General features: G+C 41.3%; 2 protein-coding genes across 3 annotated transcripts; both read left to right on the top strand.

Moving 5' to 3' along the window:
- The first annotated feature begins 1,246 nt into the window (after window positions 1-1,246).
- On the top strand, window positions 1,247-7,484 carry LOC117966825 (basic proline-rich protein-like). Of its 2 annotated transcripts, none has more exons than XM_059007246.1 (5): window positions 1,247-2,862; window positions 4,293-4,369; window positions 4,477-4,509; window positions 5,047-5,751; window positions 6,602-7,484. In XM_059007246.1, the coding sequence occupies exons 2-5, from the start codon at window positions 4,310-4,312 to the stop codon at window positions 6,605-6,607; spliced, it is 804 nt and encodes a 267-aa protein (XP_058863229.1). In that variant the 5' UTR covers window positions 1,247-2,862; window positions 4,293-4,309; the 3' UTR covers window positions 6,608-7,484. The 2 variants fall into 2 exon arrangements, with proteins under 2 accessions (XP_058863229.1, XP_058863228.1); XM_059007245.1 differs by lacking the exon at window positions 1,247-2,862 and adding an exon at window positions 2,924-3,028 and having other exon boundaries at window positions 6,602-7,481.
- Window positions 7,485-10,209: 2,725 nt separating this feature from the next.
- LOC117402038 (ATP-dependent RNA helicase DDX39A) lies at window positions 10,210-24,129 on the top strand. The gene is made up of 10 exons (XM_034002852.3): window positions 10,210-10,316; window positions 12,406-12,614; window positions 16,872-16,999; window positions 17,485-17,761; window positions 18,065-18,183; window positions 20,055-20,186; window positions 20,478-20,587; window positions 22,608-22,752; window positions 23,094-23,241; window positions 23,952-24,129. The coding sequence occupies exons 2-10, from the start codon at window positions 12,407-12,409 to the stop codon at window positions 23,966-23,968; spliced, it is 1,284 nt and encodes a 427-aa protein (XP_033858743.1). The 5' UTR covers window positions 10,210-10,316; window position 12,406; the 3' UTR covers window positions 23,969-24,129.
- Window positions 24,130-27,018: the final 2,889 nt, after the last annotated feature.

A 27,018-nucleotide genomic window follows, 5' to 3' on the forward strand; every position in this document is an offset into this window, starting at 1 on the left:
AAAATTCTAGGTGATGCAAAACTTTTTACCATAGCTGTACTTTAAGATATGTGGAAATTGTCGAGCACTAAAGCACATTTTTATTTTCCATTGTGTTTGAGCTTAAGATGTACACTGTGATACTATGCAGAGTCAGGCACAGGTATAGTGTATGTGCAGAGTCAGGCACAGGTATAGTGTATGTGCCTGTATTCTTTAATCACATGCAAATATATTTTTATAACAATCTACTAAAGAATTGTTTTTTTTTTTTTTTTTTTTGCATAGTATTGTTTTAATAAAGCTTCATTTTGTTTTGTGTTTTTAATATTAATATTTGTACTGGTTCCTGATTTAAAGTGCAAGGTAATGACATTGCTGGAGAGCTGAGATGGGAGTGTTTAGACTAGTGCTCATTATTTTTAAGGTGCTGGTAATGACAGCGCTGGAGAGCTGAGAGGGGAGTGTTTAGACTAGTGCTCATTATTATTACAAAAATAAATATTTCCACACATCTCCTGGTTTTTGATGAAAGGTAACTGTCAAAAATCTAAAACCAAGACTAGACAATGGGCACTATTTAGCAACTATACTGCTATCTGTCGCAGTACTCACAGCATCAAACAGGGTAATAATGAAGATTATTCCTCATTTGAACACTTGATAATAATGCTAAAAATTACCTATTCTCATTGTTGTTATATACCGACCTCCAAAATAGAGTTAATATTTCTTAACAGAGTTTGCAAATTTTCTGTTGACACTATCTACTAAGCATAGTAGGATCCTTTTAGTTGGGGATTTTAATATACATGTTGATAATGAATCTTGTTCACAGTCTGTGGAGTTCTTAAGGCTTTTAGATTCTTTAGACGACACCCAAGATTGTTGTAGGGCGGATACATGGCAAATGACATTTAATAGAGAAAAGTGTAAAGTACTGCACGCAGGCAATAAAAATGTGCATTATAAGTATCTTATGGGAGATACTGAAATTGAAGAAAGAATCTATGAAAAAGACCTAGGAGTTTATGTTGTCAGAAATGTCTTCATCTAGACAATGTGGGGAAGCTATAAAAAAGGCCAACAAGATGCTCGGATACATTGTGAGAAGTGTTGAATTTAAATCAGGGAAGTAATGTTAAAACTTTACAATGCATTAGTAAGACCTCACCTAGAATATTGTGTTCAGTTCTGGTCACCTCGTTACAAAAAGGATATTGCTGCTCTAGAAAGAGTGCAAAGAGCAACCAGAATTATCCCAGGTTTAAAAGGCATGTCGTATGCAGACAGGCTAAAAGAACTGAATTGGGTACCTTAGTGCTGCAGGCACACAGTGTGCTCCCCGCAGGTCTCCTTCCAGGTCAGCCTGAAGCAGTGGCAGGTGCAGTGATTGTTTGTGTGTTGAGGCAAAATTGTGTCAGACAGGCTCAGAAAAGACTGACGACTTTTATATATTTGGGAACTTCTCCTACTCCTCTCTATTTCTCTGCCTACGTTGAAATCAAGTGGGCACTCCATATGTCTCCATACTCCACACATACACCTGATTTTGGCGCGCTAACTGTCCGCAAAAGTGTTTTGCGATTGCCTTAGGGGTTTGCTAGAGTTGCTAATAGGGCCCAAGGTGTTGTTTATTCAGTATGGTTCAGTTTAGGATTTATAACTGAATCAAATCACAAAACTGAAGGGCTGGGAAAATTCAATCACACATTGTAAGACAGTGACCCTTGGTCTTGGTTTATTTCACTATAGAAGATTCCCATGGTAAATATGTAAAGTCATTTAGCAGTTTGGTAATCCTATGCATTTACCATAGTTTACAATGGTTTATATTTTAACATGCTTTACCGTGTCTCTTTGTGCTTTACGATGCATCCCTGTGCATTACCATGCTTTCGTGTTTATCCCATGATCATCTACAGCTAGTGTTATCAGAGGACACCCCACCGCAAACCCCAACCACCGAGAAACAGCTCCAGTAATTATCAATAGAAACCTCAGCGCTCCCCCCGGGGTGCATGTCTACATACCTGACAGACTCAATTACTCCTACTACCTGATCAGACAGCTGCATCTTCCTCATTCATTGCTAATTAGTCTGTTTTTATAAGTGATGGTTTTAACTGGCTTTGAACCAAACCCAGCCCCAGAGGCAGTGAATCCACAGTGCATATGTTTACACACACTTAGAATTTACTGCATAATGCAGTCCCTGGTAAAGCATATTTAAAACAAACCATGGTGAACTATAGTCAATGCATTATAACCATGTGAAAAGAAGAGGAAAACTGCAAAATGACTCTGCAGATGTACCCTGGTAAACTGCTGGGCGTGGCTTGCCAGGTGTGTATGTATCCCTCTGTGGTGTGAACATGTCAACATGACTTCAGCACTTCAGGTCCCACGACACAGAAACAGTGCTATTGTTTATTTACAAGAGGAAACATTTGGCCACTTGGTTTGAAACAATCAACCCTGTGTGTGTGAAAGCTCCCTGGCACATACAAGAAGAACATTTACATACGAGAGGAGGCCATTCAGCCATCACTGCTCAGAACTTTGTTGAATCGGGTCTTAAAGGATCCCAGTGATTGAGCGTCAACACCATGGCTGGGTAACCATGGTAACACTTGGAAGCGTATTCCAAGCCCTCAGCACTCTGAGTGTAAAGAAGTGTCTCCTCCCCTCTGTCTCCACTCTGAACGGTGTGCCTCAGGGTAACGCTGTCTCTGTTGTTGTTTGTGTAAAGTTGCAATGGGTTGTGGTCGACAGGCCTGTAGAAACAAACCAAGTCCTCACAACAAGGCAGAGCGCAGAGCTGTGAGGAAGCCCAGCTCGTGATCTCAGACTGCCGGAATGCAGGCTCATCAGCGAGAGATGGTATGGGCTTGTTTTATTGAGTGACGCTGGAGCGAAATCTGCCTGCGTGCGTGGGGGGGGGGGGGGGGATACTGGGTTAAATGGGGCTACTGGGAGCTGGGCTGAGCAGTTGCTACAGGAGAGAAGAAGAGAAAGAAAGAAAGCGAGGGAACTGAGAACGGATAAGGTAATAAGGGTACTCTGGATTTTTGGGGTTGGGTTATTTTGATCTAAACCATATTCTGTTATTATTATTATTATTATTATTATTATTATTATTATTATTATTTGTACCAGTGGTTTTACTGTTTTGTAGAAATAGCAAGCTCTACTCACGAAGCATAACGACTGTTCTAAGGAATCTTTTTAAGGACAGCTTTTTTAAAGTCTTTAAACTATTTTCTTTTAGGTTAAACAGTGCTTAGAAAAACAATGAAAAGACACCAATAAACTCCCCTCTTAAAGCACTTGAAAAAGGGTCCATGAACTGCAAGCTGGATTAAATTAATCAAAGTGGGCTTTCAAAAAACAGTCCTTAAGAGAACATTCCTTCACAGTCTTTAAAGTTTTGTGAAGAGGACCCATCAATAGAATTCACTTACTTGTATCAGGGTGTATCTGTGAACCAATATTATCTATACAGAATGCGCAGTTGTGTATATAATAATATAAGATGATGGCATGAAATAGCCCTTGTAATATGTACAGTAAAACACATGTGGTAATTAATGTTCAATTAGCACTAATCGTGGAACTACTTAGTGTTACCTTGTGTATCATCCAATATTAATGCTAATCAGGGTCTGTGAAGCCAGCCATTCAAGTTGAATTAGTTAGATACATGTAAAACAGTGGCCATTGATTAAAGACTTCTTATTGAAATAATTGTCAAATCATTTTCTGAATTTCTTTTAGTATTTCTGTGTTTTGCGGCTAGTTTCACAGACCCTGATTAGCACTCGTTGCATTGCCTTACCTGAATCAGCATTGAGTAGTGCTGATTGGTGACTGTGAAATCAGCCCTTGAGTTATAAGGTGTATTTCGGATTTGTCCAAAAAAATATTATGATGTGTTGTAATTTTTCTTCTCAGAATATAGTCATTCTGCAGGGTTTTAAATAACAGATACTGTACATTCGGATTTGTATAGAATAGAATTGAATGTCTGAGTTTCCCTTATAAAAGTTTAGTGTGGTATTTTTGCAATTTCCTCATGGCTATGATATACATTTACCATAGTTTGCCATGGTTTGTCATGTTATTTGTTTTACTGTACCACTGTGCTTCCCAGTGCTTACCTGTGCTCTACCATGCTTTCACTGTGCTTTATTACACTTTGCTCTGCTTTTACTGTGGGTCTGATTAGCTGGGAATTCAAACTTGAGCTTTGCCATTGGGAAGCCCTTATTCCAGTGCAGTGCTCTAGCTCAGCCCCTCTTCCTCTCCTACAGAAAGCAGCTGATTGAAGATGAAGACCGTGTTGGTGCTAGTGCTCGTGTGTCTGTTGGACAGCGCTCTCCCTGCCTCTGTGAGTATACAGTACCACACTTTAATAAACTCTTACTGCTTAGAAGCAGGGTCATGTTTCAACACAACACTGCACAGTTTTTCACTTCCATTTCCCCCCTCTTTTAGATCCTGAAAAAGGATATATTAAAGCAGAGAAAGGTAATCTTTACTCTTTGAAATATATTATGAATGTGCATGAAAAATGAATTATCTAAATAGAGGTAGATCTAAATAATAACTCTGTATTAATCCAGCAGATGATTTTATATTTTATTACTAACATAACTAAATGCAATAAAAACACAGTGACATGATATCCGTGGAAAATGAGTTGTATACATTACAGAGTGGCTGTATTAAGGGCAGAATTTGTATTATTAACCGTTCTGTAATTACAACAGTTTCATATGTTCCTATGACTCCTAAGTTACATTTCTTATTGCATGCACCTTGATCTGGGATGTTGAACTTATATGAAGAGGCTTTATCAAGTTCACAGTTTAGGAATAGGCAGTGTAAAATCCAGCCCTGTACTTCTTCTGAATGAGTGTTTAGAGCTTGAGAATATGAAGAAGTAGACCGACGCTTACCAGTGCCTTCATCAGTAGTGCTGATCGTTTGTCTCTGTGAGTGTTTTCAAATAAGGGGGATGATGTTCCTGTGACCCCTCCTGACCTGTCCATGCTTCACTTCTAGGTCAGATCGGTAGCTGAGCTGCAGACACCCCTTACAGAGTCCACTTCCACCTTTGTACCCCAGACACAGAGCAGTGCAGCCCCAAACCTGAACCCAAACCTAGGGGAGGCAGTACCAGGGCCCTTCTACCCTCCTCTCCCTGCCCTGTCCAGCCCCTTCACCCACAACGAGCCATCCCCTCCAAGCACCGATCCCTACATAGTGCCCATCTCTGGGCAAATGCCCCCTTACCAAAACGGGGTCCCCCCACCCCCTTCCCCATTCCCCATGCCACCCAGCGGCTCACTCTACCCCCCAGTCTCCCAGTTCCCCCAGTACCCCCAGTTCTACTACCTCTACCCCGGCTCCCCGAACCTGGTCCCTCTTCCCTATTTCCAGCAGGGCATGTACCCCTATCCCCCCCAGCACCCGGCAGCCTACATCCCCGCCGGCAGGGGGGGCTTCCTCCTCAGACCGGCCGCAGTGCCCCCCTACCCGAGGCCCCCAGTGCAATCCAACAGGGCTCCTTATCTCTCTGGACCTCTGGGCTCTTGGTACCCCTCGCACCCGCCTTTCAATCCTGCCCCCTCGGGGGCTGCCAGACCCCCGTTTCTGCCCTACTCCGGAGGCTTTGCCCCCCCTCAGTTCCTCGTGGCTCAGAGTGACGAGAGCGGCCACGAGGGAGACTCCATTGAGGAGGTCCAGGGGGCGCAGCCAGTGATGCAGGTAAGCACAATTATAGTCCCGTCCCCATTGGAACCCAGCAGCAGCTACACTTATAATATCGCTGATGGTGTAGATCTGCACTCTGAATGTCAACGACAAAGCATTCGGAATGTTTAAACTACAGCAGGATCTACAGCTGGGCCAAAGGTTTTGCATCACCCTATAGAAAGAACTAATACCTGAAACCTGCTGAATAATGTTATGTTAACATATTGAATTGCATACCGCTTTGTAGTTTTCCATATACTTAACAAAAAAAGTGACAAAAATTGAAAAATGTGACATTTCGAAATCTAACATGAAATACTGTACTACTATTATGGCTTCCTGTAAACTTCTGCGATATCATTTTATAGTTTCTTGAATTACATGATGTCTTATTGTATTACTTGTATTGTAACACTTGAAATGTATTTGCTTACGATTGTAAGTCGCCCTGGATAAGGGCGTCTGCTAAGAAATAAATAATAATAATAATAATAATAATAATAATAATAATAATAATAATAATAATAATAAATATAAGATCTAAATTATATTCATACAATATTTCTTTTATTTTTTTAAATTTATTATTATGTTTCAATTAAAAAATTCTAGGTGATGCAAAACTTTTGGCCATCGCTGTATATAACCTTACAAAAGTCTACCGCAGCGTTTTCTCACTGTATTTCCCCCCATGCTTTTCCTATGGTTAAACTGTGCATCACCATACAGTAGTTTGCCATGTTTATTAATATGCTTTACCATACCTCTCTGATCTTTACAATGTTTGCCTATGCTTTACCATGCTTTCACGGTGCGCATCATCAGATGCATTATTGTTAAGGCTTGTCTCTGTTTCTTCCAGGTGTGAATTGTCTTTAAGCAGAGGAGTGAATTCAGATTGATGTGTGGAGCAGATAGTCAGTCTGTTGTGCCTGCCTGATTTAACAGAGAATATTCTAACAGGCAGAATATCTATTGCCTGTGATGTCTGGTTTATGGGAAAATATACACATTCTTCACTTTCTGAAATAAAAAAAAAAACACTGTCGCTTTGTTTTGTACAGAATTTATGTTCTGAGTTTTAATTTATAAAAATAAAGCAAGTGTGTGGTCTTTCTTTCTCTTTTCTTTCTTTCTCCTCCTTTCTGCTTGTCTCCCTCTTCCTTTCTTTCTCTTTCTCTTTTGAGTGGGTGTGGTCTCATCATCTGGTAATAGGCCCATTGTCTAGCATTGTGTTCTCTGAGCGCAGACCTTGTTGAGTTTCAGTTAGCTTACATTTCAAGAAGTAGTATCAGCATTGGAGACAAGACCCTCCCCCTCTAAATACTATTAGCTTTTGAATGACAGAATCGTGTTTATACGTGCCGTGGTTAGCTTTGTTTTCTACCCTCTTTGCTTACAGGCACAATGCTGCAGTGGTGTAGCTGGGGTAGCTTCATGGTTTAAACCACACACGTTAACTCATTTCATGTTGTTTGATAAAACACAGTTACCCCACTGAATGCGTACAAAACACTTAAACTCACATTTAACCTTACATTTAAATCTCAGACACTTTCAATGAATTGCATTATATTAAAAGATGCAACGTGACTTGCATTTATTTCTCTTTTCTCAAAACAAAATGCTGGCTGTGGTGTCAATGCTAGATGGAAGTTGCAATATGAAATTCAGACACGGATTTTTGTTACAAATGTACCCTCTGCAAGAATAAACTAAAGTATGTAATATGTTTTAAGAATTTAATAAATAGGGCTAATCACACGTAAATATGTAAAAAAAAAAAAAAAATGAAAGCATGTGACATTGAATCTTTAAAGAATTATTTATTTATTTTTATTTTTATTAATGCTAAAAAGAACAAATAATATGTAATATACATAAAAAATAACAAGTGCCAGGGAAACTTTAATACATTGATGTGCACAATATCACATTAGAAAAATGAATAATACACATTAAATAAGCCATAGTTCTGTGGTGCTTTTTCACGTTTCAGGTTTTTCAGTATATTAATACACTGCTTGATGTCTTCTTGTAATCAAATACAAGGATGGTTACATTTTAGAAACTTAGCTTTGTGCATATTGTATTTCCCTAATATAATTCAAACATGTATGCTGTAAATCAAATCATTTTCAGCATGCACTACATGGAATGGAATGGGGTTATTCCTGTACCGCACAAGAGCTCCAGTGACATCATTGCTAAAAGCATGTGCTGCTGGCATGGTGTCTGTGCAAACCAGTGAGCTAAGAAAATAACAAAAAAAAATACATAAATAAACAATAAATACAGTTTAAAGAACAACACATGCTTGGGAAGGTGTGCTGTGAGCAGTGAAGGGTGCTGCACTGTTGGTTTGATCACCTGTTAATGCCAGCACGGTGCCAGCCTCATACTGCAGGGGGAGCTATTATGCAGGAAGGGTGCTAACTACTGAAGACAATGGTGCAGCTGCTCCAATTACCTTGTGAAAGGGTCAAAACAAACACCTTCAGTTTACAGCAAATGCATTGGGAAGCCGGGGAAACTGAAAACTCCTGTGCAATGGTCAAGGGTCTAGAATGGGGATTGCTGCAGCAATGGCACGCTTTCCCCATGTTTATATCATGCATCTCCCATAGTGTCCCCCAGGTTTGCTGTGTTTATTGATCTGCTTTACCACACCTCTCTGAGCTTTACGGCGTCTTACCTATGCTTTACTACACTTTGCTGTGCTTTTACTGCGGGAAGCATTTATAAGGGTCTCCTTTGCTGGAGTTATCATGCAGGTATACTGCAGACATGAACTTGTCTATTGCCACATTCTTATTTTTCCATGTCTATGAATCCTTTGCGGGTGCACTTGTGCAATATTTTAAGGTGTTTTCCTAAGTCCTTTCTTTTATGTGAGTGCATTCTTTAAACGATGTCATGTGTTAATATGAATCCCATCGCATGATGCAACATCCGAAGAATCCGACCCTTCCTCACCAACTATGCTACCCAGCTCCTGGTCCAGGCCCTGGTACTCTCCCGCCTAGACTACTGCAACTCCCTCCTGGCTGGCCTCCCTGCGTCCGCCACCCGTCCGCTCCAGCTCATCCAGAACTCTGCTGCCCGCCTGGTGTTCTCTCTGCCTCGCTTCGCCCACGCTACTCCACTACTCCGCTCGCTCCACTGGCTCCCGATCACCGCTCGCATCCAGTTTAAGACTCTTGTACTAGCCTACAGATGCCTTGACCAGACTGCACCCAGCTACCTCCAGACCCTCATCTCTCCCTACACCCCCACTCGACCTCTCCGCTCCGCCTGCACTAGAAGACTGGCTCTACCTCCGCTACGCTCCCCTGCTTCCAGAGCCCGCTCCTTCTCCACCCTTGCTCCGCAGTGGTGGAATGACCTTCCTACAGATGTCAGGACTGCACAGTCCCTGACCACATTCCGGCGCCTCCTTAAGACTCACCTCTTCAAACAGCACCTGTAGAACTCCTCTGTTTGTATCCTGGGACACTATCACCCTTCATTTAGATGTGCTTTATTTTTATGTGCCCCCTATTTTACTGCACTTAATCCTGTACTTCAGAATACTGTAATCTGCCAAGTGTTTAACCTGTAGTACTTTGTATTTAATCACATCCTGATGTAACTATCACTATTTAATCATATCCTGATGTAACTATCACTATTATCTGCTGTATTATTGAATTGTGGTTTGTCACACTTGTACTTTGCTTGAACAAAAGTTATTGTATTTCTTGCTCTTATTGTATTACTTGTATTGTAACACTTGAAATGTATTTGCTTACGATTGTAAGTCGCCCTGGATAAGGGCATCTGCTAAGAAATAAATAATAATAATAATAATAATAATAATAATAATAATAATAATAATAATGCCTAACAAGTTGTTTAAGATGGCACGGAACAACCTCCATGGGAAATATTTCATTTGTGGTCGTCGCTTGCAAGCAAAACTCCCATCTTATAGAGCCCTGTCCTTTACCAGGTAAGACTGATTTGCATTCCAGTTTATTTACATTGTTCAACAATTGTTTCAGCTGTAGGGACACAAGCTTTCTGCCTCCTTGAGATCTTTCAGAGGAACTTCCTTCAGCATTATTATTATTATTATTATTATTATTATTATTATTATTATTATTATTATTAGGAACTGGAACTGCAGCTACAAAACCCAACAGGCATAGCTTGTTATAAACAACTTAGTTAACAATGGTTCAGTGTATATCTCAATATATCTCTAAAATCATTGTTTCCAGTCCTGCTGCTTTAACGATCAAAACGACCCCTATATTTTATATATTGATGCCACCACCAACCGAGCGCGTAAACTAGTACCCGCCTCCAACTCCAAGCCTCAGCCAACCCGTGTCGAGAGCATGGCAGAGCGACACCAGTGTAAACCAATCGCAGGAGCCATCCATGCGTTTGCTCACATAATCGACACCACAGCCCTCCAATGGTAGCTCCAGGTGGCGGGGAGGTAGCAGTTCCGGAATGGTGTATAAAGGAAGCGGCCTGCCATGTGGGATCAGCAGCAAGTTTCAGAACCCGTATTGAAAGAACGTTTCCAAGTAAGTGCGTGCAGTGAAATACTTTTTAAAAAGAATACAACCAGTCTTTTCAAATGTTTGACCTTGTTTCGCTACCGGAGTTTTAGCTCAAAGATTGTTTTCATTTTCGTCGTACAAGTTTTCGATAAATCTTTATTTTGAAGATTGTGTTGTTATAATGAATGAAGGTTTGTCTAGTAGTACGTTAGCTATACTTCTACCAGTATAACTTTGGTTGTAGTAGAATTCTGGTTAATATTTAAAAAAATATGTGTTGTTGAATGCAGCGGTTTTATTTTTTAATGTAATAATTTTGGTTAACAAGTTGTTCTGTTAAAGTGGAGTGTTCAACTTGACAACAAACCGACTCTATTGTTCGGCCATACTGTCTAATCCAATTCATATAGGCATGTGAATAAACTTAATGCAATTTAAGGATTTTGTTCATAAATCCATTTTTTTTCCTTGTGCGATGAATGGGTTCGAGTGTCGGCTACTATCGGTGTACTGATTAATGAACCAGCGGCTTTCTCAGTAGTATTATTGTGTTAAACGCGACGTGCTTCCTCGATTGAGTTCTCCGTCCGCACAAACATTTGGGAGATGTATCTTCCGTTGCTTGAGACGGGATCATTACCGAAACTACGCTGGCCTATTGGAGTATCCTCATTAAATACTAGTGCCATTGTGTGTGTGATCGTGTGAACGAAGCTCTGTTTTAGTTAAACAATGTCACAGTAGTTGCTGAGGTTATATAAACAACGCGTTTTATTTTAAATGCCACACGAAACCGTCGCTTTGTACACTTGGACGCTGTGTTTCCAATCTGGATGCTAAACGCACGCTGATAGATACAATACAGCCCAGTTTTGACTTCATTTAGCAGAATTTTCATTTCTTTTGTGTCGACTGAGTGGAGAGGCCTAGTAGTAAACGGCGTCGGGCGACAAACCTCGCCCTAGATAATCAAACTTTTTTTATTTATTTTTTAAAGTGTGCCACAATCGACTTTAAGCTACTTATTGTATAATGTATTTTTTTTTTAAATCGGAGTAATGCCGCTTTGAGCTCACACTCGGGAGCACTGGGTTGAATTCAACGTCGTCAGAAGGCGCTGGTGACAGTGGCCTAGTTGTAAAGGTCGATTATAAGTGGGGTTAACGCTTTGTTTGCATGTTAGTAGCGAGAGACATTTACAGCGAGACGGGTTGACTGCAGTTGTATGATTAGGAATGCCGTTGTGTACATTTGATTTTGATTCAATATCCGTTTGCTGCATTACTGATTTTTACTATGTATAAATCGACACAGCTGAGCATGTTACCTGTGCACTGGGGCTGATTTCTTCAAACGTCTGATCATCGAAATATATTCGAGTAGTTCCTGAAACGCCCGCCCCACTTTTTGTGTAAACAATAGCATGTCCTCTCCAGAACTAAGGTTGTACATGTTTTAAACGTTAAACATAAATGCAAATTCTAACCTGCATTGTATAATTAACAAAAGTTTAAATAAGTACTGTACTTGCGCCCCTTAAAAGTAATTTCTAGTATCTTGATGCATTACTGAATAGTGAATCTACCTTATTGTTGAAACAATCATACGTTTTTAAAACTGTAATCTATTAAAGGTAAAGTTTTTACACTAAAGTGTTACTTTCATTCAAGGATGCTGCACAAAAGCCGCTTTAAAATGAATCAAAGAAATGTATCGAGTGTTGTCCTTAACCCTTTAAGTCACACAAGGAATTGAGTGGTTCAGACGGTTTATTTAAATTCATTTGGAGTGATTTAAAGTATCACAAGGAAACTAGCTGGATAACCCGATCCAACCTGTTCCTGTTAAACCCTGTTCCGTGCACCTCATTGTAAAAATAAAGCTGCCATCATTTGTGGGACACGTATGTCTCTTGTACTGTAAAGGGTCAATGTGTTTTGTGCAGCCAGCCCCTAATCAAACTACTCTGTTGCTGAAATGCACAGTGTGTGTGTTTCTCTCTCTCTCTCCCCCCCCCCCGCCCTGTTGCTTGTGTGCTTTAAACAAGCCCCCTGTGCAGGGTACACAGTGAACCGTGTATTCCTCTGCCTAACCCTCCTCTTCCTCTGCACAGCATGGCTGAGAATGACGTGGAGAATGAGCTGCTCGATTACGAGGAAGACGAGGAACCGCAGGTAGCCCCTGAGGCCACTCAGGCTCCTGGGAAGAAGGAGGTCAAGGGCTCCTACGTCTCCATCCACAGCTCCGGGTTCAGGGACTTCCTGCTCAAGCCAGAGCTGCTCCGAGCCATCGTGGACTGCGGGTTTGAGCATCCCTCAGAAGGTGAGCCCAGAGACTGGGTCAGCTGGGGGGGGGGGCGGGACTAGTGCTCCCCTTATAACACTAGTCGGGAGCCATGATCCTTTAGACATCTGTGCTTTTAGTGTTGAGAGTGTTACTGTAATGGCGTCGTGGGTTAAACAGGAGCCAGGACAATACCACCTTGTAAGATTCCATGGTGTAAAAGTAACACACTGTAATCCTGTGTATCGATGAATCGTAATTCTTGTTTATGTAATGGAGGTTTAATTAATTAAATCTTGATAGAACAGAAGCACAGCTTATTTTAGTTTACCAAGTGGATGTTGAATGAAGAATAAGTTTTATAGTTCATATGGATACTAGCAGTGAGTCTTAATATTTGAGATGTTTTTTTAAATAAAATTACTTGAATACTTCCCTCAAAGGGAGGAGTGTGCTAACCTGGAGAAACTTGGCCTGGTATCTGAGAGGAGGAACTTAAGTGATCAGCCACTGTTGTCACCTCCCTGGTAATTGACAAGGAGGCGGGTGCCCTTCATTACCTAACTCTGCTATTGGCTAAGGGAGTACATGAGTAGGGATGGGGATTTTAAACGTACTCTCTAAAGAAGTGGTTAAACAGAATATGCCAGACCTGTAACCGGTCACGTGACAAATTTCACCAAACACGTTGGATATTATAAAAAGGAAGGGGTTTGGCAATTGCCTCAAATAGTTTTCCTAATTGGTGCGACAGAAAGATTGACAATGGGGCGGGTTTTATTCTCGGTTGATCTGGCGCTACATTGGTGCACTCTGTGTTCATGCTGTAGCGGGCGTGGTATGGTTTTGTCCTCACAGGGGTAAGAAACATTTTTTTTCTGACATTATATCTTTTATATTGAATGTTTAAATTGCATCCCTAAACAAAGGAACAAGGCAAAATTTACTTTGGAATTATTTTGAGGAACCGGACAAGAGAACCATGGTATGTAAATTATGCCAAAGAATTGCCGTACCACAAGAATCCAAGTTGAATGCTTAATCATTTGAAATGAAAACATTCAGAACTACTGTGGATAGTTACTGAATGCAGTAAAAAGCAAACACCCATAATAAACAGAACGCTCTAATGCGACTGTGAATACATATAACACGATTTTAAAAGGACTTTTTTTTTTTAATATTAATTCAGAGAACGGAGAAGTGTTACATGCAGGACAACCGCTATGAGATCGTTGCCTTTTATTAAATGTGCACGGATGAATCTACTGAATAATCAACTAATGTGTGTGGTGTGTGTTTTTTTTTTTTGTTGTGTTTTTTTAAATTAAACTTTGTAGTTAAGTCTTTGCAGTGTTGAAATGTTATTTGCATATTTAGGGGTTCTTGGTTAAATACTAACCAGGGCTGTCGGTATAGATCAGAATGTAATGTAATATAAAGTGTGTGCATATGTAGATATAGTTTAAACGCTGACACCTGCATAGCATTTAAACGTTCATCCAAATGTATTTTAGAAGTTAAACAAGACCACCGTGCACAAGTATTTCATGTTGTAATATCAACATGTTGAATGGTTAATCCTGAAATGCAAGCGTTTTACTGTGCTCAGTGGTTGGCGATGCGTCACCTGTAGGGGGGGGTTGATTAATTTGGGGTGATGAATACTTGTTCTGGTAAAAGCTTGAATATTGGCAAATCAAGATTTACAGGTAAATGTCGACCATTTGCCAAGTAAAGCGGTGAATGTCAGAAATAAACCTACCGCTTTGCTTCTGGAGATTAGCCGTAAATCTCAAGAATAACCAAGTGCCTTTTAAGAACATAAAGTTTACAAATGAGAGGAGGCCATTCAGCCCATCTTGCTCGTTTGGTTGTTAGTAGCTTATTGATCCCAGAATCTCATCAAGCAGCTTCTTGAAGGATCCCAGGGTGTCGGCTTCAACAACAAAACAAATGTATTGATGTTGAAGGTGATGAGACAGACATTTGCGTGAAGGCGAATGTGTCTCATTGCCTTCACACATTTGTGCAGCGGCCATAAATCTTTCCTTTTGACATTTTATTGTTTAACCATTTATATGCAGGAATAAATACATTCTTCGATTTGATCAGTAAATTCCGTTCCCTCTAGGGATTCATTTAGTCAGCCACTGTGGCTAAAGTAACTTAACATTTTTTAGCCACACTGGAAACTTAAACTACTTACAATACTGTAAACAAGTTAAATATACTGTTTCACAAGGAAAAGACACGTAGATATTTACAGTGCACAAATATTTAAATTGCCTTTTAACTGATTCCCATTTAGTAAATGCCAAACTTAGTCCCATGTGAAATGTCATTAACAGATTTCCTAAGTTCTGAATAGGTTTGCAGATATTAATGTACTGCATAATCCTTTACATTATTGACTGATACAATTTTCTTTACAGAATGGTATTGTGCCAGTAGACAGTGCTATTAGTATGTTATTAATGCCTCCCTGACCAACCGCAGCTCTAGTTACACCAGATTGTACTAATGTGACTAATATTGTATTACTTGTACTGTAACACTTGAAATGTATTTGCTTACGATTGTAAGTCACCCTGGATAAGGGCGTCTGCTAAGAAATAAAATAATATTTTGATTGTACAGCCACTACTGTATTTAAAATTATATAATATATTAGTGTTCTTTCACCTGGGACTACTGACAGTAATATTGCACCGATTCTGACATTAAAACTCAATATCATAGTGAGATGAATCCTTTTTAAAATGTGTTTATTCTTATTAAATTGTTCGTCCTTTTGAATCGACTGTTAATGTTTCCAAAATATATTCATGGCTTGAATTTCAGCGTGGGATTGCGGGAATCAAGCATTTTCCAAGTTGCTCCTGCATATCTGCAACTTTCAGTGCGGGAAAATCCCGCAGAGATATTTTAAGACACCAAGCTACTGTATTTTTCACCAAATTTAGAATGCCTGAAATGCTACAACAATCTATAAGGCAGTGGTGTCAGTGATGAAAGCACTATGAGCCGCATTCTGAGTAGTTCTGGTTTAAAATAAATACATAAAAGTAGTGATGGATATTAAGCACCGCAGGTATTCTCTCGTACGTAATTCTCGGCTGCTATTTTTAGCATTATAGAAACTCAGTACACTGCAGTAAGTAAACAGTTTTGGGGAAAAGCGATAGTCTATATAGGTGTTTTGCGAGTGGTCACTTTCGCTTGCTCATAACTCGGCCCCATTCATTTTGGGGCGCCAGCACACCAAAGGTTACGCACATCTTAGTCAGGCACTGTAAAAACCACCTCATGCTCGTTTACTAGTATAGACTCTACTTTCCAAAGACGTATTCAGTGTGTGTATGCGGTACTCCTAGCCGGAACTACGATCGCCTGAAGTTAAGCCTCTCATCATATAACAGAGTTCACAGCTTAGTTTTGTTTTGAGTATTGCTTTGTCATTTGTAGTAGCTAGACTGAAAGGGGTGGTATCGTTTTGAAAGCTCAGCCCCCCCCCCCCCCCCCCCCCCCCCCCAAATGTTCAATGTGCTGGCAGTCTCGCACAAGTAAGCCTGAGCCGCAAGGGCCGCTTGTGGAGAGCGGCTAGCGGGAACGTAGGTAAATCATGAGATTGTGAAAGGCAATGTTCCTTAGTTCCGGGCACTTGCCACCTTACTTGGGCAATGTTGACAGTTACTGTTAATGTAAGATTTACCAGACTTGAACTTTTTACCATGACATACGCTCATAACTCAATTTGTCAGTCTGTCATTTTAATGGTCGTTTGATCTTCTTGCACTTCATACGAGTAGCTCCTCGGGACTGTCTCGTACAGTGATTATATATATATATATATATATATATATATAATATATATATATATATATATACACAGTATCGCCACCTACAGATCGTAATGGGTATTGTCACACACTGCTCACAAGGTCCTGTCTGGATCCAGGGAGGATGGCCAAGGGAACAAAACTGTTTATTTTTATATTTTGAATTATTTTAAAGAAATACTTGATTTCCGGGATGCCAATGTGTTCCATATTGCATTTCAGAAATCCCAAATGACTAAAAGAAACCTAGTACCCCATCAAACGGCCATTTAGATATATTGCAGTAATTAACTAGTGACGGAGGGCTCAAGATCTTTGTTTAAAAAAAAAAAAAAAAAAATCGGCAGTGTGTTAAAGTTGAAACATGTTTTAATCACGGAAACTGACGCACCCCAATTCTGAATGTTTGTGAATCCTGCCATGATGTCTCTCTCTCTCTCTCTCTCTCTCTCAGTTCAGCACGAGTGTATCCCGCAGGCCATCCTGGGCATGGATATCCTGTGCCAGGCCAAGTCTGGAATGGGAAAGACAGCCGTATTCGTTCTGGCCACACTGCAGCAGATCGAGCCAGTCGACGGTCAGGTCAGTGCAACACCCATACAGCAGTTTAACACCTGTATCAAAAGGGAATAAAACTTGACAGAAATCTGCAGGTACAGTTGAGTCCACCTTGCATCCTGACGTGGTTCTCCCCAGTGTAACTTTGCTGTACGCATTGCATAAGGTGTGTTAAATCCTGACTAAACCCCTGTATTGATATGAGGATCAGCAGGGGTGGAAATCAGACTCCCATTGCATGGCACTTTGATCCATTCCTGGTTTTAATCAAGACACCTGAGCTTGTTACATGTACATTGTGGCTAATCAAGCTTGTAGTGAAACCTGGAATGGGTGAAACTGCTGTGTAATTGGAGTCTTATTGCCATCCATCTGGTCAGTGACTCAAACTTGTGCTATTCTATTAATAGCTGGGGTATTTTAAAAACTGCAACCTGGCCTTTCTGTACTTCCAGAGGAAGGGCATGTCCCTGGCGCACACTGACCCCAGTCTCTTCCCTCAATCCCAGGTGTCCGTGCTGGTGATGTGCCACACCCGTGAGCTGGCGTTTCAGATCAGCAAGGAGTACGAGCGTTTCTCCAAGTACATGCCGACGGTGAAGGCTGCCGTGTTCTTCGGGGGACTCTCCATCAAGAAGGATGAGGATGTGCTCAAGAAGAACTGCCCCCACATTGTGGTGGGGACCCCCGGCAGGATCCTGGCCCTCATCCGCAACAAGAGCCTCATCCTCAAGAACGTCAAGCACTTCATTCTGGATGAGTGCGACAAGATGCTGGAGCAGCTCGGTAAGGACTGGATGCAGCGATCACTCGCTTAATTTGCTTTCATTTTGCAGCCCTGTTAAAGTTTTTCATGGATGGGTTTAATCTCCCCAGTGCCAGATTTGGATATAATATTGCTAGCATCTGTTCAGTTATAATTTGAAGTCTACTCTCCTACATAACTATCAAATCAGGGGGTGTCCCACTGCAGTCCTTGAGTACCATTCCACGGGTTCCACAAGCAAGTGCCACTTGGCTAAAGTGATGACTAACGGGATGCCTCTTTCTCCTCCCCCCCCCCCCCCCCCCCCCCCCTTCTCTGTTCAGACATGCGCAGAGACGTTCAGGATATCTTCAGACTGACTCCTCATGAGAAGCAGTGCATGATGTTCAGTGCCACCCTCAGCAAAGAGATCCGGCCAGTCTGCCGCAAGTTCATGCAGGATGTAAGTAAAGCAGCTCTGTTCTCCAGCGGGACTGCACGCACACACTGGCTGCTGCCTTTATCAGTGCAGTGGCGCCCAGGTGTGTGTCTACATGAATTGAAGCCGGTTTTGCATTGTAGTGTGAGAAGGACGGCAACAATGTAATCGACCACAAACCCCTGGAAGCCCAGAGCTGTTAACAGCAGCAGAATACAGTAACCCCAGTTTCTTGCAACAGGAGTGATTGGTGACCAAATGTGTACTGTTGAGAAATTCTTAATGACGTTGCTTTCAAGAAGTGTAGAATAAGAACTGAAAAACCAAACTAATGAATTCGGGCTTGTGTGTTGCGCACATGCTCTTAAAATGCCTGAAGACTTTTTAAATAAAGAGAAATTATAATGAAGAGCTGAAACTCGGCAAAGGTCAAGAATTAAAAATAAAAAATCATAAGTGAAAAGATTACCATGCCAAGCTGATGTTTTCTTTATGTACTCCAATAAACGGTCTGTCTCTGCACCAGTCAATTGTTGGGTATCTAAATAGCGTTTTTAATCAACAGTAAGCTTCTATTATCTCCATCTCTTGCATCTTTAGCAGCCACATCTATCCTGGGTGTAATGGGCTTGGGTATTGTTTGATAATTAATTTCACAGCAGCATTCCTTGTTTAGGAAATTAGCATAATTACTTTTTACTTTAAGCAGTTGAATATGGGAGCAACTCCTTTGCTCCTAAAGTGGCACCCAACAAATGGATTGGGTGACCAATTTCTTTGGCTGAAGTCATTGGATCCTTGGCCAGAAAGTTTGTCTGGAGGCCTGAACTAGCAAATAAGATGCATACCAGACTTAACCCTTTGCGGTCCATTTATTAATCGCGCGTCAGGCACGCCAGGAATAATTAATTTTCACACGCGCAGTTAATTTTATACGCGCTGTTTAAAAGTATTTTTCACAGTCAAACGGGTTTAAATGGCCCTGCATATCAACAAAGCACACACTAGGCATCTCCAGCCCCTCCCCAGCCTTTTGTTTGCTATAGCGTTCAGCTGTGTAAGAAATAAATAATAATAATAATAATAGTCGTACATACCGATCGATCATCTCCAGATCACTCGTTTTATCACCAAACTCCTCAATAATGCGATCAAAGTCATTATTTTATTACTATAACATCTGAAAAAAGCTCTGCAAATGTCCATGATAGTCTCAGTGCGCTGACGCACTTAGCCAGCTTGTTTATTATGGACGCCCATTATCTGATACCTGATACCATGTATGACTATTCATGAAATACGCCTTTTTTTTTTTTTTTTTTTTCCGGACTTGTCTCGGCTCCTGTCGCTACCACTCGGCAATTGAATGGTTTTCTCGGCTTTTTCCGGAGAAAAAACGACTAAACACCCGTTTATTGCGTTGCTATAATGATGTCGGACCCAGTCCGACAAAGGACCTGTGAGGAATAATTGCAATGTCGGACCCAGTCCGACAATGGACCGCAAAGGGTTAAATGATTTATTACAATTTTAAAATCCAACTCTAGTTTTTACAAAAAAGGCAATTTGTCTCTGTCCACTGTTTTTTCTTAAGTTCTGGATGACCAGCACCATCATTTTAAATTTAGTAAGTAGAAATATTGTGATTGACCAGGATAAACTGGACTTTGCAAGGCTAGCTATCATTGGCCTCTGACTGTGTAGAGCATTGCTGTACCAGGGATAGCAAAACGACTTGCGTTGCTTAGTGATTTGCTCCATGCCTGGTTTTACGCACCTGAGCTTGTTACAGATACGCTGTGGCTAATCAATTTCTTAGTAGAACCTGGAGTGGGTAACACTGCTCTGCAGTAGGAGTCTGTCCAGACCCATGACTCTGCCCCCTCTCTCCACAGCCCATGGAGGTGTTTGTGGATGATGAGACAAAGCTGACACTGCACGGCCTCCAGCAGTACTACTGCAAACTCAAGGACAGCGAGAAGAACCGCAAGCTCTTCGACCTGCTCGATGTGCTGGAGTTCAACCAGGTGAGGGCGCCATTCTCTCAGATCAGTCCTCCAAGGGCTCTACCTGTGCTTGAGATTATCCTTATTACGACATGTGGGTGCTGCAAAAGTGTATTTGTATTTCAGAGGCTGGCTTGTGATGTCGCAATGACAGCTTTGCCAAGCTTTGAGTTCAGGTATTCACCAGAGCAATGTTTTAAACAAATGACTCCAATAAGTAAATGGTTCATTCCATGCGGGATAAACGGAGGACGCAATGGCTGTCCATTACGCTCTGTCTCTGATCTAACCCGCTCTCTGCTCCGCTCTCAGGTTGTGATCTTTGTGAAGTCTGTGCAGCGCTGTGTTGCTCTCTCACAGCTCCTGGTGGAGCAGAACTTCCCTGCCATCGCGATCCACAGAGGCATGGCTCAGGAGGAACGGTAAGTCTGGAGATTTTAGAAAGGGCTAAGACGATGTGTGGCCTGTGAAGGCTTCCCTCTTCTGCTTTCAACTGGAGCGGACCTCCATTAATAGAATTTAATTCAGCTCAAAACACTGTTAATGATAGTAGACTGTAAGAGGCCTTCTTGCCATGAAGGTTTGGGAACGAGAAGAGGCTGTTTGGCACATCAAGCCTCCTAGCTTCTGTAATTAACCCTTTCCAGGCTGGGCTTAGACTGCTGTGCTGGAATTCTGAACCGGGTTTTGTTTTCTCTTGAATTTGTAAAGAGAATGCACGTGCTTGTTTTGAGTCCTAAGCCATTTGTTTTTTATCTAACTTTTTATAGAACTTTAATATTTTCAAACTGTTTACAGAATTCAGAACATGGTATTGTAAAGAATTGGCAGAAACAAGTTAAACATTTCTTAAATTTTCCAAGACAATGTATCCCTCTACTATCCAATTTCAGAGTTTCAGGTCCCAGAACATCGTGCTCCAGATAAAAGAATGTCTCCATAGGAGATCAGAACAGAAAAGACCAGCAGTAGTAATCTGTCTCCACAGGAAGCTTACTTAAAAAAAAAAAAAAAAAAAAAAAAAAAAAAAATTCAGAACCTGCTGGAATATAAGGCGCAGAAATTACAAAGCAAAACTACAAACACATTTCAGTAATTATATGTATTCACTTCACCATGAAGTATACCTATGACTTTGAATAACTATTGATCTCTGTCAACCAGAATGTAGTGCCCCCATGGGGTTCGTGGTAATGCAAGTCCAGATTGAGGAAATAAAGTTATCCAATAAGACCATAAACAGGATGAATTTTGACATCAAGTCAAATAAATAAATTGGTAAATGCATGAAATAGTAAATATATACAAAATTGTTAATAAAACAAGTAGTTAAACGGTAAAAAAAGGCTTTCAACAAACTAATACATCAGTAAATTAAACCACTGTTGGGCCACATTTTAGTTCTTTTCTGTTGTGTGCCACCCTCAGCAAAGAGGCAGAGTGGAATGTTCTCACAAGGTGTGCAGGGCAAGCTGTCCGCCTCCACAGATGTGCTGAGGCACTTGTCCTGTCTCAAGCATGGTATTGGAGAAGTAGCCCATGGTGAAGCCACATTCGTGACTGAAAGTATAGCACAATAAATGCATGGGAGAAGGATGAACTGCAAAATGACTGTGAATTTATCAACTGTTATAAGGGTAGTGTTTACTTGTAAAACAAAACGGTAACCATGAAAGTAAGTCTACTGTGCATACAGTGTAACTAGTAATAAACAGCAACCTTGTACCTAAAGTCAGTTGTACAAGATTTAAAACAAAAAATCAGGTAAATATATACCTTTTCAGATTGTATTTATTTGTAATATATAAACCTGTGTAGAAATGACTGACTTGTTAAAACGTTGCTCTTATAAATTCAATTATTAAAGTGATCAATCTAACAGGTAATTTATATATAAACACAGTAAATAAACAACGTGCACGGAAACCGGCAAACATAATAATGCCTCCTAAATATGTTGCTGCTGTAGTAAGGGATATGTGAGCAAGCAAGAAAGTAAATCGATACAAATCCTGAATCTTGCCTTCAGTGTCGACTGTGAAAATGGGGTCCGTTATCTAAATGCTTTGATCCCCCACTGGAGTAATCGCAATCACTCCCGTTCTCCAAAACTAACAGATTCCAGCCTGCGCATCTACCCTCTTGATCGCTTGCCTAATCCCATTTTAATAACTTTTTGCAAAATTTAGGGTTAATGCAAGTTGCATTTTGGAATAGATATATAATACTTGCACAGTAGGACAATAGCATAGTATGAACTTTGGCAGGCTTGTTTTGGTCCTTTGACTAAAATAGTTAACAAAAAGTCTTTGCATGAATCCTGAATTGCCAAGCTATACGCAAGAACAAAACAAGCACTTTATTTAATGTTTGGTTCCCTCTTCCTTTAAGCAAGTTGAAGCTTCCTACGAGCCTCTCTAACCGCGACTCCTCCCTCCCCAGGCTGTCTCGGTATCAGCAGTTTAAAGATTTCCAGAGGCGCATCCTGGTGGCCACCAATCTATTTGGGCGTGGTATGGACATCGAGAGAGTGAACATCGTCTTCAACTACGACATGCCTGAGGACTCGGACACGTACCTGCACAGGGTGAGCCTCGCACCATGCACTGTCCAGCATGGCTTACTTGCAAACTCGTTTCCAACAAAGCTACTTGTTTGATGGTAAATGCAACAATCAGAATTAAGTTAACTATAAAATAAATGTAAATTTAGTGCGTTGGACTAAGGTTAAACTAAAACTAAGTCAAGTAGACATTTCAGCCAGTGCCTTAAGTACACTGATGAAGCAGTAGCCAAAACAGTAGTTTACTTGGCCTGTTTTAATCTTGGTTTGGTCCTTAATCTGTTAACTAGATAAATGGTGTTTGAATTCTAGAAAAAATGCTCCAGGTAACAATTTGTCATATTTTTTATTTTATTTTTTTGTAGGTTGCCCGAGCGGGTCGGTTCGGCACAAAGGGTCTGGCTGTAACGTTTGTGTCGGACGAGACTGACGCTAAAATCCTGAACGATGTGCAGGACCGCTTCGAGGTGAACGTGGCTGAGCTGCCTGAGGAAATAGACATCTCCACCTACAGTAAGTGCGATAGACGGCTCCATCTACACAGAGTGCAAGTCTTCATGTCCACGGTGAAGGCATTTTGTGCGGTCCTTCCTCAACCAGTCGGGGTGTATTATCTAGGTCCTCGTTCACGTGTGCTATGAATGAGTGGCTTTTTATTTACTATATTCCTGAAGTGTCAGTGTCTCTGTCCCTGTCCCTAGGGTTCTCTGCTTCTGCACACTGATGCACTTTCAGCTGTCGGACCAGTAGCTTGCCCTGAATCCTTACACAACACAGAGGCATGATAGTGTTATCTGTTAAATGTTTTTATTAAACAGTCTTCAGACAGGGTATGAACCCTGCTTGCTGAACTGGGTCTGTGTACTGGGATTAACTGGTGCTCATTTAGCCTGTTCATAACCATCTCTTAGCATCTCATCCAGTATCCTTCTGTTCTGAAGTGCAGTAGATGTGCTGTACCATAACGAACTTGGTTGTAAGATTCAGGAAAACCGTTGTGATTAGACTCTGGACTTATCAACACATTGAACTCCTGACTACTCTTCAATACTGGTCTTGCCTGTTATTGCTGCATCTGGCCACAAGATGGTGCAGTAGACTATGTTGAAAACCATTCCGTATTCCAAGATCACCAGGCTTAATCTAAAAAAGTGATTTGGATTTTGCATGCAAGCCATTGCAGAACATCCATTGCTAATTTGTATGTTTTTGTCTTTTTGCAGTTGAACAGAGTCGATGAGCTACCTCTCTCCCCTGCCTCTTCCTGTCGTAGAGAAAGCTGTTGATGCTGTTTTTAAAGAGAATTTTTAATTATGATCCTCTGTCTGGATACGCTAGTTTGTATTTTTTTTTTTTTAAATGTGCTCATTTTGTGAATGGAAAAATAAAAAATTTTTACTACGCAAGTGTCCTGTTACTTTCATTTTATGAAACAAATAAGTTTTTAGTCAAGTTATGAAGCCACTCAAAATCAAAACACCAGAACATTGCAGCAAGTGTGCAATTCTGACATGTATAACGACATTAACTATAATGTTTTAAAACATGACTTTTGTAATTGGTATGTACAGTTGACCCTAACTCTTGTGGTGTAAGTATTGTGGACAAGAGGACTCCTTTCTTAAGGCCTTTCTACACCAGACGCGACGCAAGAATCAATCAAACCTATGCTTTTCAATAGCACCCTTCACACCAAAGAGACACGACAAGAGACGTCGCCGCGACACAAATTCCAACGTGAGCAATTGGATTGGGTTGGATAGAAACTGGTCCTATTTTTGCGAATTTCTCTCGCAACAATTGCACAACTGAGCAGAGAACAGCTTCATGTCATGTGGTTCAAGCCCTGTTTCACTTTGGGACGGGTGCCAACCCCTTGTGTGTGTTTTATTATTTATGTAGGTATTCATTTATTATATTTTGTGTATGTGCAGACGGAAGAAAGCCGTCCGACACGATTATTTAAGATGACGGCGCAAAGCCTTGTTTTGTTTATTTAAAAACCTTGTGCAGAAGGTGACCATCTCCCGAATTAATTCATGGATTAATTGTTAAATCGGGAGATGGCCACCTGTATAAAAACCTGCAGCTTTCTGCGCTCTAGGAGAGTGTCGGAGGCAAGACGCGAGTCTAAATTAATAGAGAAACAATTGCTATATCTAAAATACACTTGTTTAGAATTGTTAGTGTTTGTTTTACTTTGGCCAGTGTCCTTTGCTTTGCTTTGTTTAAACTGTTTATTTTGTTAATTATTAAATAAGAGCACAGCAGTGCAGTTTTGCCCGTACAACCATTATGGTTTCATTTCCTGGTCTGACGGCACCACCCACACGCACCACAAATTTCCAGCTGTCGTGTCTATGATCGCTTCTGGTGTGCACAGTGATCTCGCAGCGAATTTGTCGTGTCGCTCCAGTAAAAGTTGTGTTGCGTCTGGTGTGTGAAGGCCTTTAATGCAGATATTTAATACAAATTCAGAAGTACAGCTGTGCCTTGTAATACGGGGTCAACTGTACACTCTGCTTGTATTGAGTGGTTTAATGTGTGCAGTCTAAATGAGCATCGGCCATACTGCCACAGCACAGTCCTGTAGAAGTCTACTCGGAGACACTGCCACAGTCCTGTAGAAGTATACTCGGAGACACTGCCACAGTCCTGTAGAAGTCTACTCGGAGACACTGCCACAGTCCTGTAGAAGTCTACTCAGTGAGACACTGCCACAGTCCTGTAGAAGTCTACTCGGAAACACTGCCACAGTCCTGTAGAAGTCTACTCGGAAACACTGCCACAGTCCTGTAGAAGTCTACTCGGTGTGACACTGCTACAGTCCTGTAGAAGTCTACTCGGAGACACTGCCACAGTCCTGTAGAAGTCTACTCGGTGTGACACTGCCACAGTCCTGTAGAAGTCTACTCAGTGAGACACTGCCACAGTCCTGTAGAAGTCTACTCAGTGAGACACTGCCACAGTCCTGTAGAAGTCTACTCGGAAACACTGCCACAGTCCTGTAGAAGTCTACTCGGTGTGACACTGCTACAGTCCTGTAGAAGTCTACTCGGAGACACTGCCACAGTCCTGTAGAAGTCTACTCGGTGTGACACTGCCACAGTCCTGTAGAAGTCTACTCGGAGAGACACTGCCACAGTCCTGTAGAAGTCTACTCTGCGACACTGCCACAGTCCTGTAGAAGTCTACTCGGAGACACTGCCACAGTCCTGTAGAAGTCTACTCAGTGAGACACTGCCACAGTCATGTAGAAGTCTACTCGGAGACACTGCCACAGTCCTGTAGAAGTCTACTCTGAGACACTGCCACATTCCTGTAGAAGTCTACTCGGAGACACTGCCACAGTCCTGTAGAAGTCTACTCTGAGACACTGCCACAGTCCTGTAGAAGTCTACTCGGAGACACTGCCACAGTCCTGTAGAAGTCTACTCGGTGTGACACTGCCACAGTCCTGTAGAAGTCTACTCTGAGACACTGCCACAGTCCTGTAGAAGTCTACTCGGAGAGACACTGCCACAGTCCTGTAGAAGTCTACTCGGAGACACTGCCACAGTCCTGTAGAAGTCTACTCGGTGTGACACTGCCACAGTCCTGTAGAAGTCTACTCGGTGTGACACTGCCACAGTCCTGTAGAAGTCTACTCGGTGTGACACTGCCACAGTCCTGTAGAAGTCTACTCGGAGACACTGCCACAGTCCTGTAGAAGTCTCCTCAGTGAGGCATTGGCTCAGTCTTGTACAAGTCTCTTTTTTTGTACAAGCTCACCCTCTCCACGTCTTGTTTTTTCCTCCAGTTCTCCCTGCACCAGTAGGGGGTCCCCCTGCAGTTAAACGTGCGGTAGACTCTATTAAAATGATTTGAATTGTTCCCTCAGCTGTTCCCTCATCAGCAGATTTTCCTCCCCCTATAAAAGTCTTCACACATCAAAGCAAGGGGAAGGGTGTGGGTGTGAACTGAAGGAGTCTGACTGCTCTGCTGCTAACAGTCGTTCGGTTTTTAGTTTTTGGAAAACAACATCTTTGCAGTTTCATTTGTGGAAGCTTTTTGTTCTTTCCAGTGCTGTGCGTGGAGTAGAGTTTGCCAAAAAAAAAAAAGAGCAAATGCAAGCCTTCCATGTTGCGGAGGGTTAAGACACATTTTAGTTGTAAATTTTTACATTTGAAAGAGTGCTAACCAAGGCTTTTTAAAAATAAATTCTTACCTCATACAGCTAACCCACACCTCCTTAAAACCCATTTCCATATCTCTTATTAATACTGGCTACATTATCATTTGACCCCATTT

Source organism: Acipenser ruthenus, chromosome 34 (assembly GCF_902713425.1).
Source record: "Acipenser ruthenus chromosome 34, fAciRut3.2 maternal haplotype, whole genome shotgun sequence".
NCBI classification, from domain to species: domain Eukaryota; kingdom Metazoa; phylum Chordata; class Actinopteri; order Acipenseriformes; family Acipenseridae; genus Acipenser; species Acipenser ruthenus.

Excerpts from the sequence above, each read along its gene's own strand:
- LOC117966825 (XM_059007246.1), top strand. The coding sequence starts at position 4,310 with ATGAAGACCGTGTTGGTGCTAGTGCTCGTGTGTCTGTTGGACAGCGCT. Across the intron at positions 4,370-4,476 it reads ACAGCGCTCTCCCTGCCTCT|ATCCTGAAAAAGGATATATT; the intron begins GTGAGTATACAG and ends CCCCTCTTTTAG. Across the intron at positions 4,510-5,046 it reads ATATATTAAAGCAGAGAAAG|GTCAGATCGGTAGCTGAGCT; the intron begins GTAATCTTTACT and ends CTTCACTTCTAG.
- LOC117402038 (XM_034002852.3), top strand. The coding sequence starts at position 12,407 with ATGGCTGAGAATGACGTGGAGAATGAGCTGCTCGATTACGAGGAAGAC. Across the intron at positions 12,615-16,871 it reads GTTTGAGCATCCCTCAGAAG|TTCAGCACGAGTGTATCCCG; the intron begins GTGAGCCCAGAG and ends TCTCTCTCTCAG. Across the intron at positions 18,184-20,054 it reads GCCGCAAGTTCATGCAGGAT|CCCATGGAGGTGTTTGTGGA; the intron begins GTAAGTAAAGCA and ends CTCTCTCCACAG.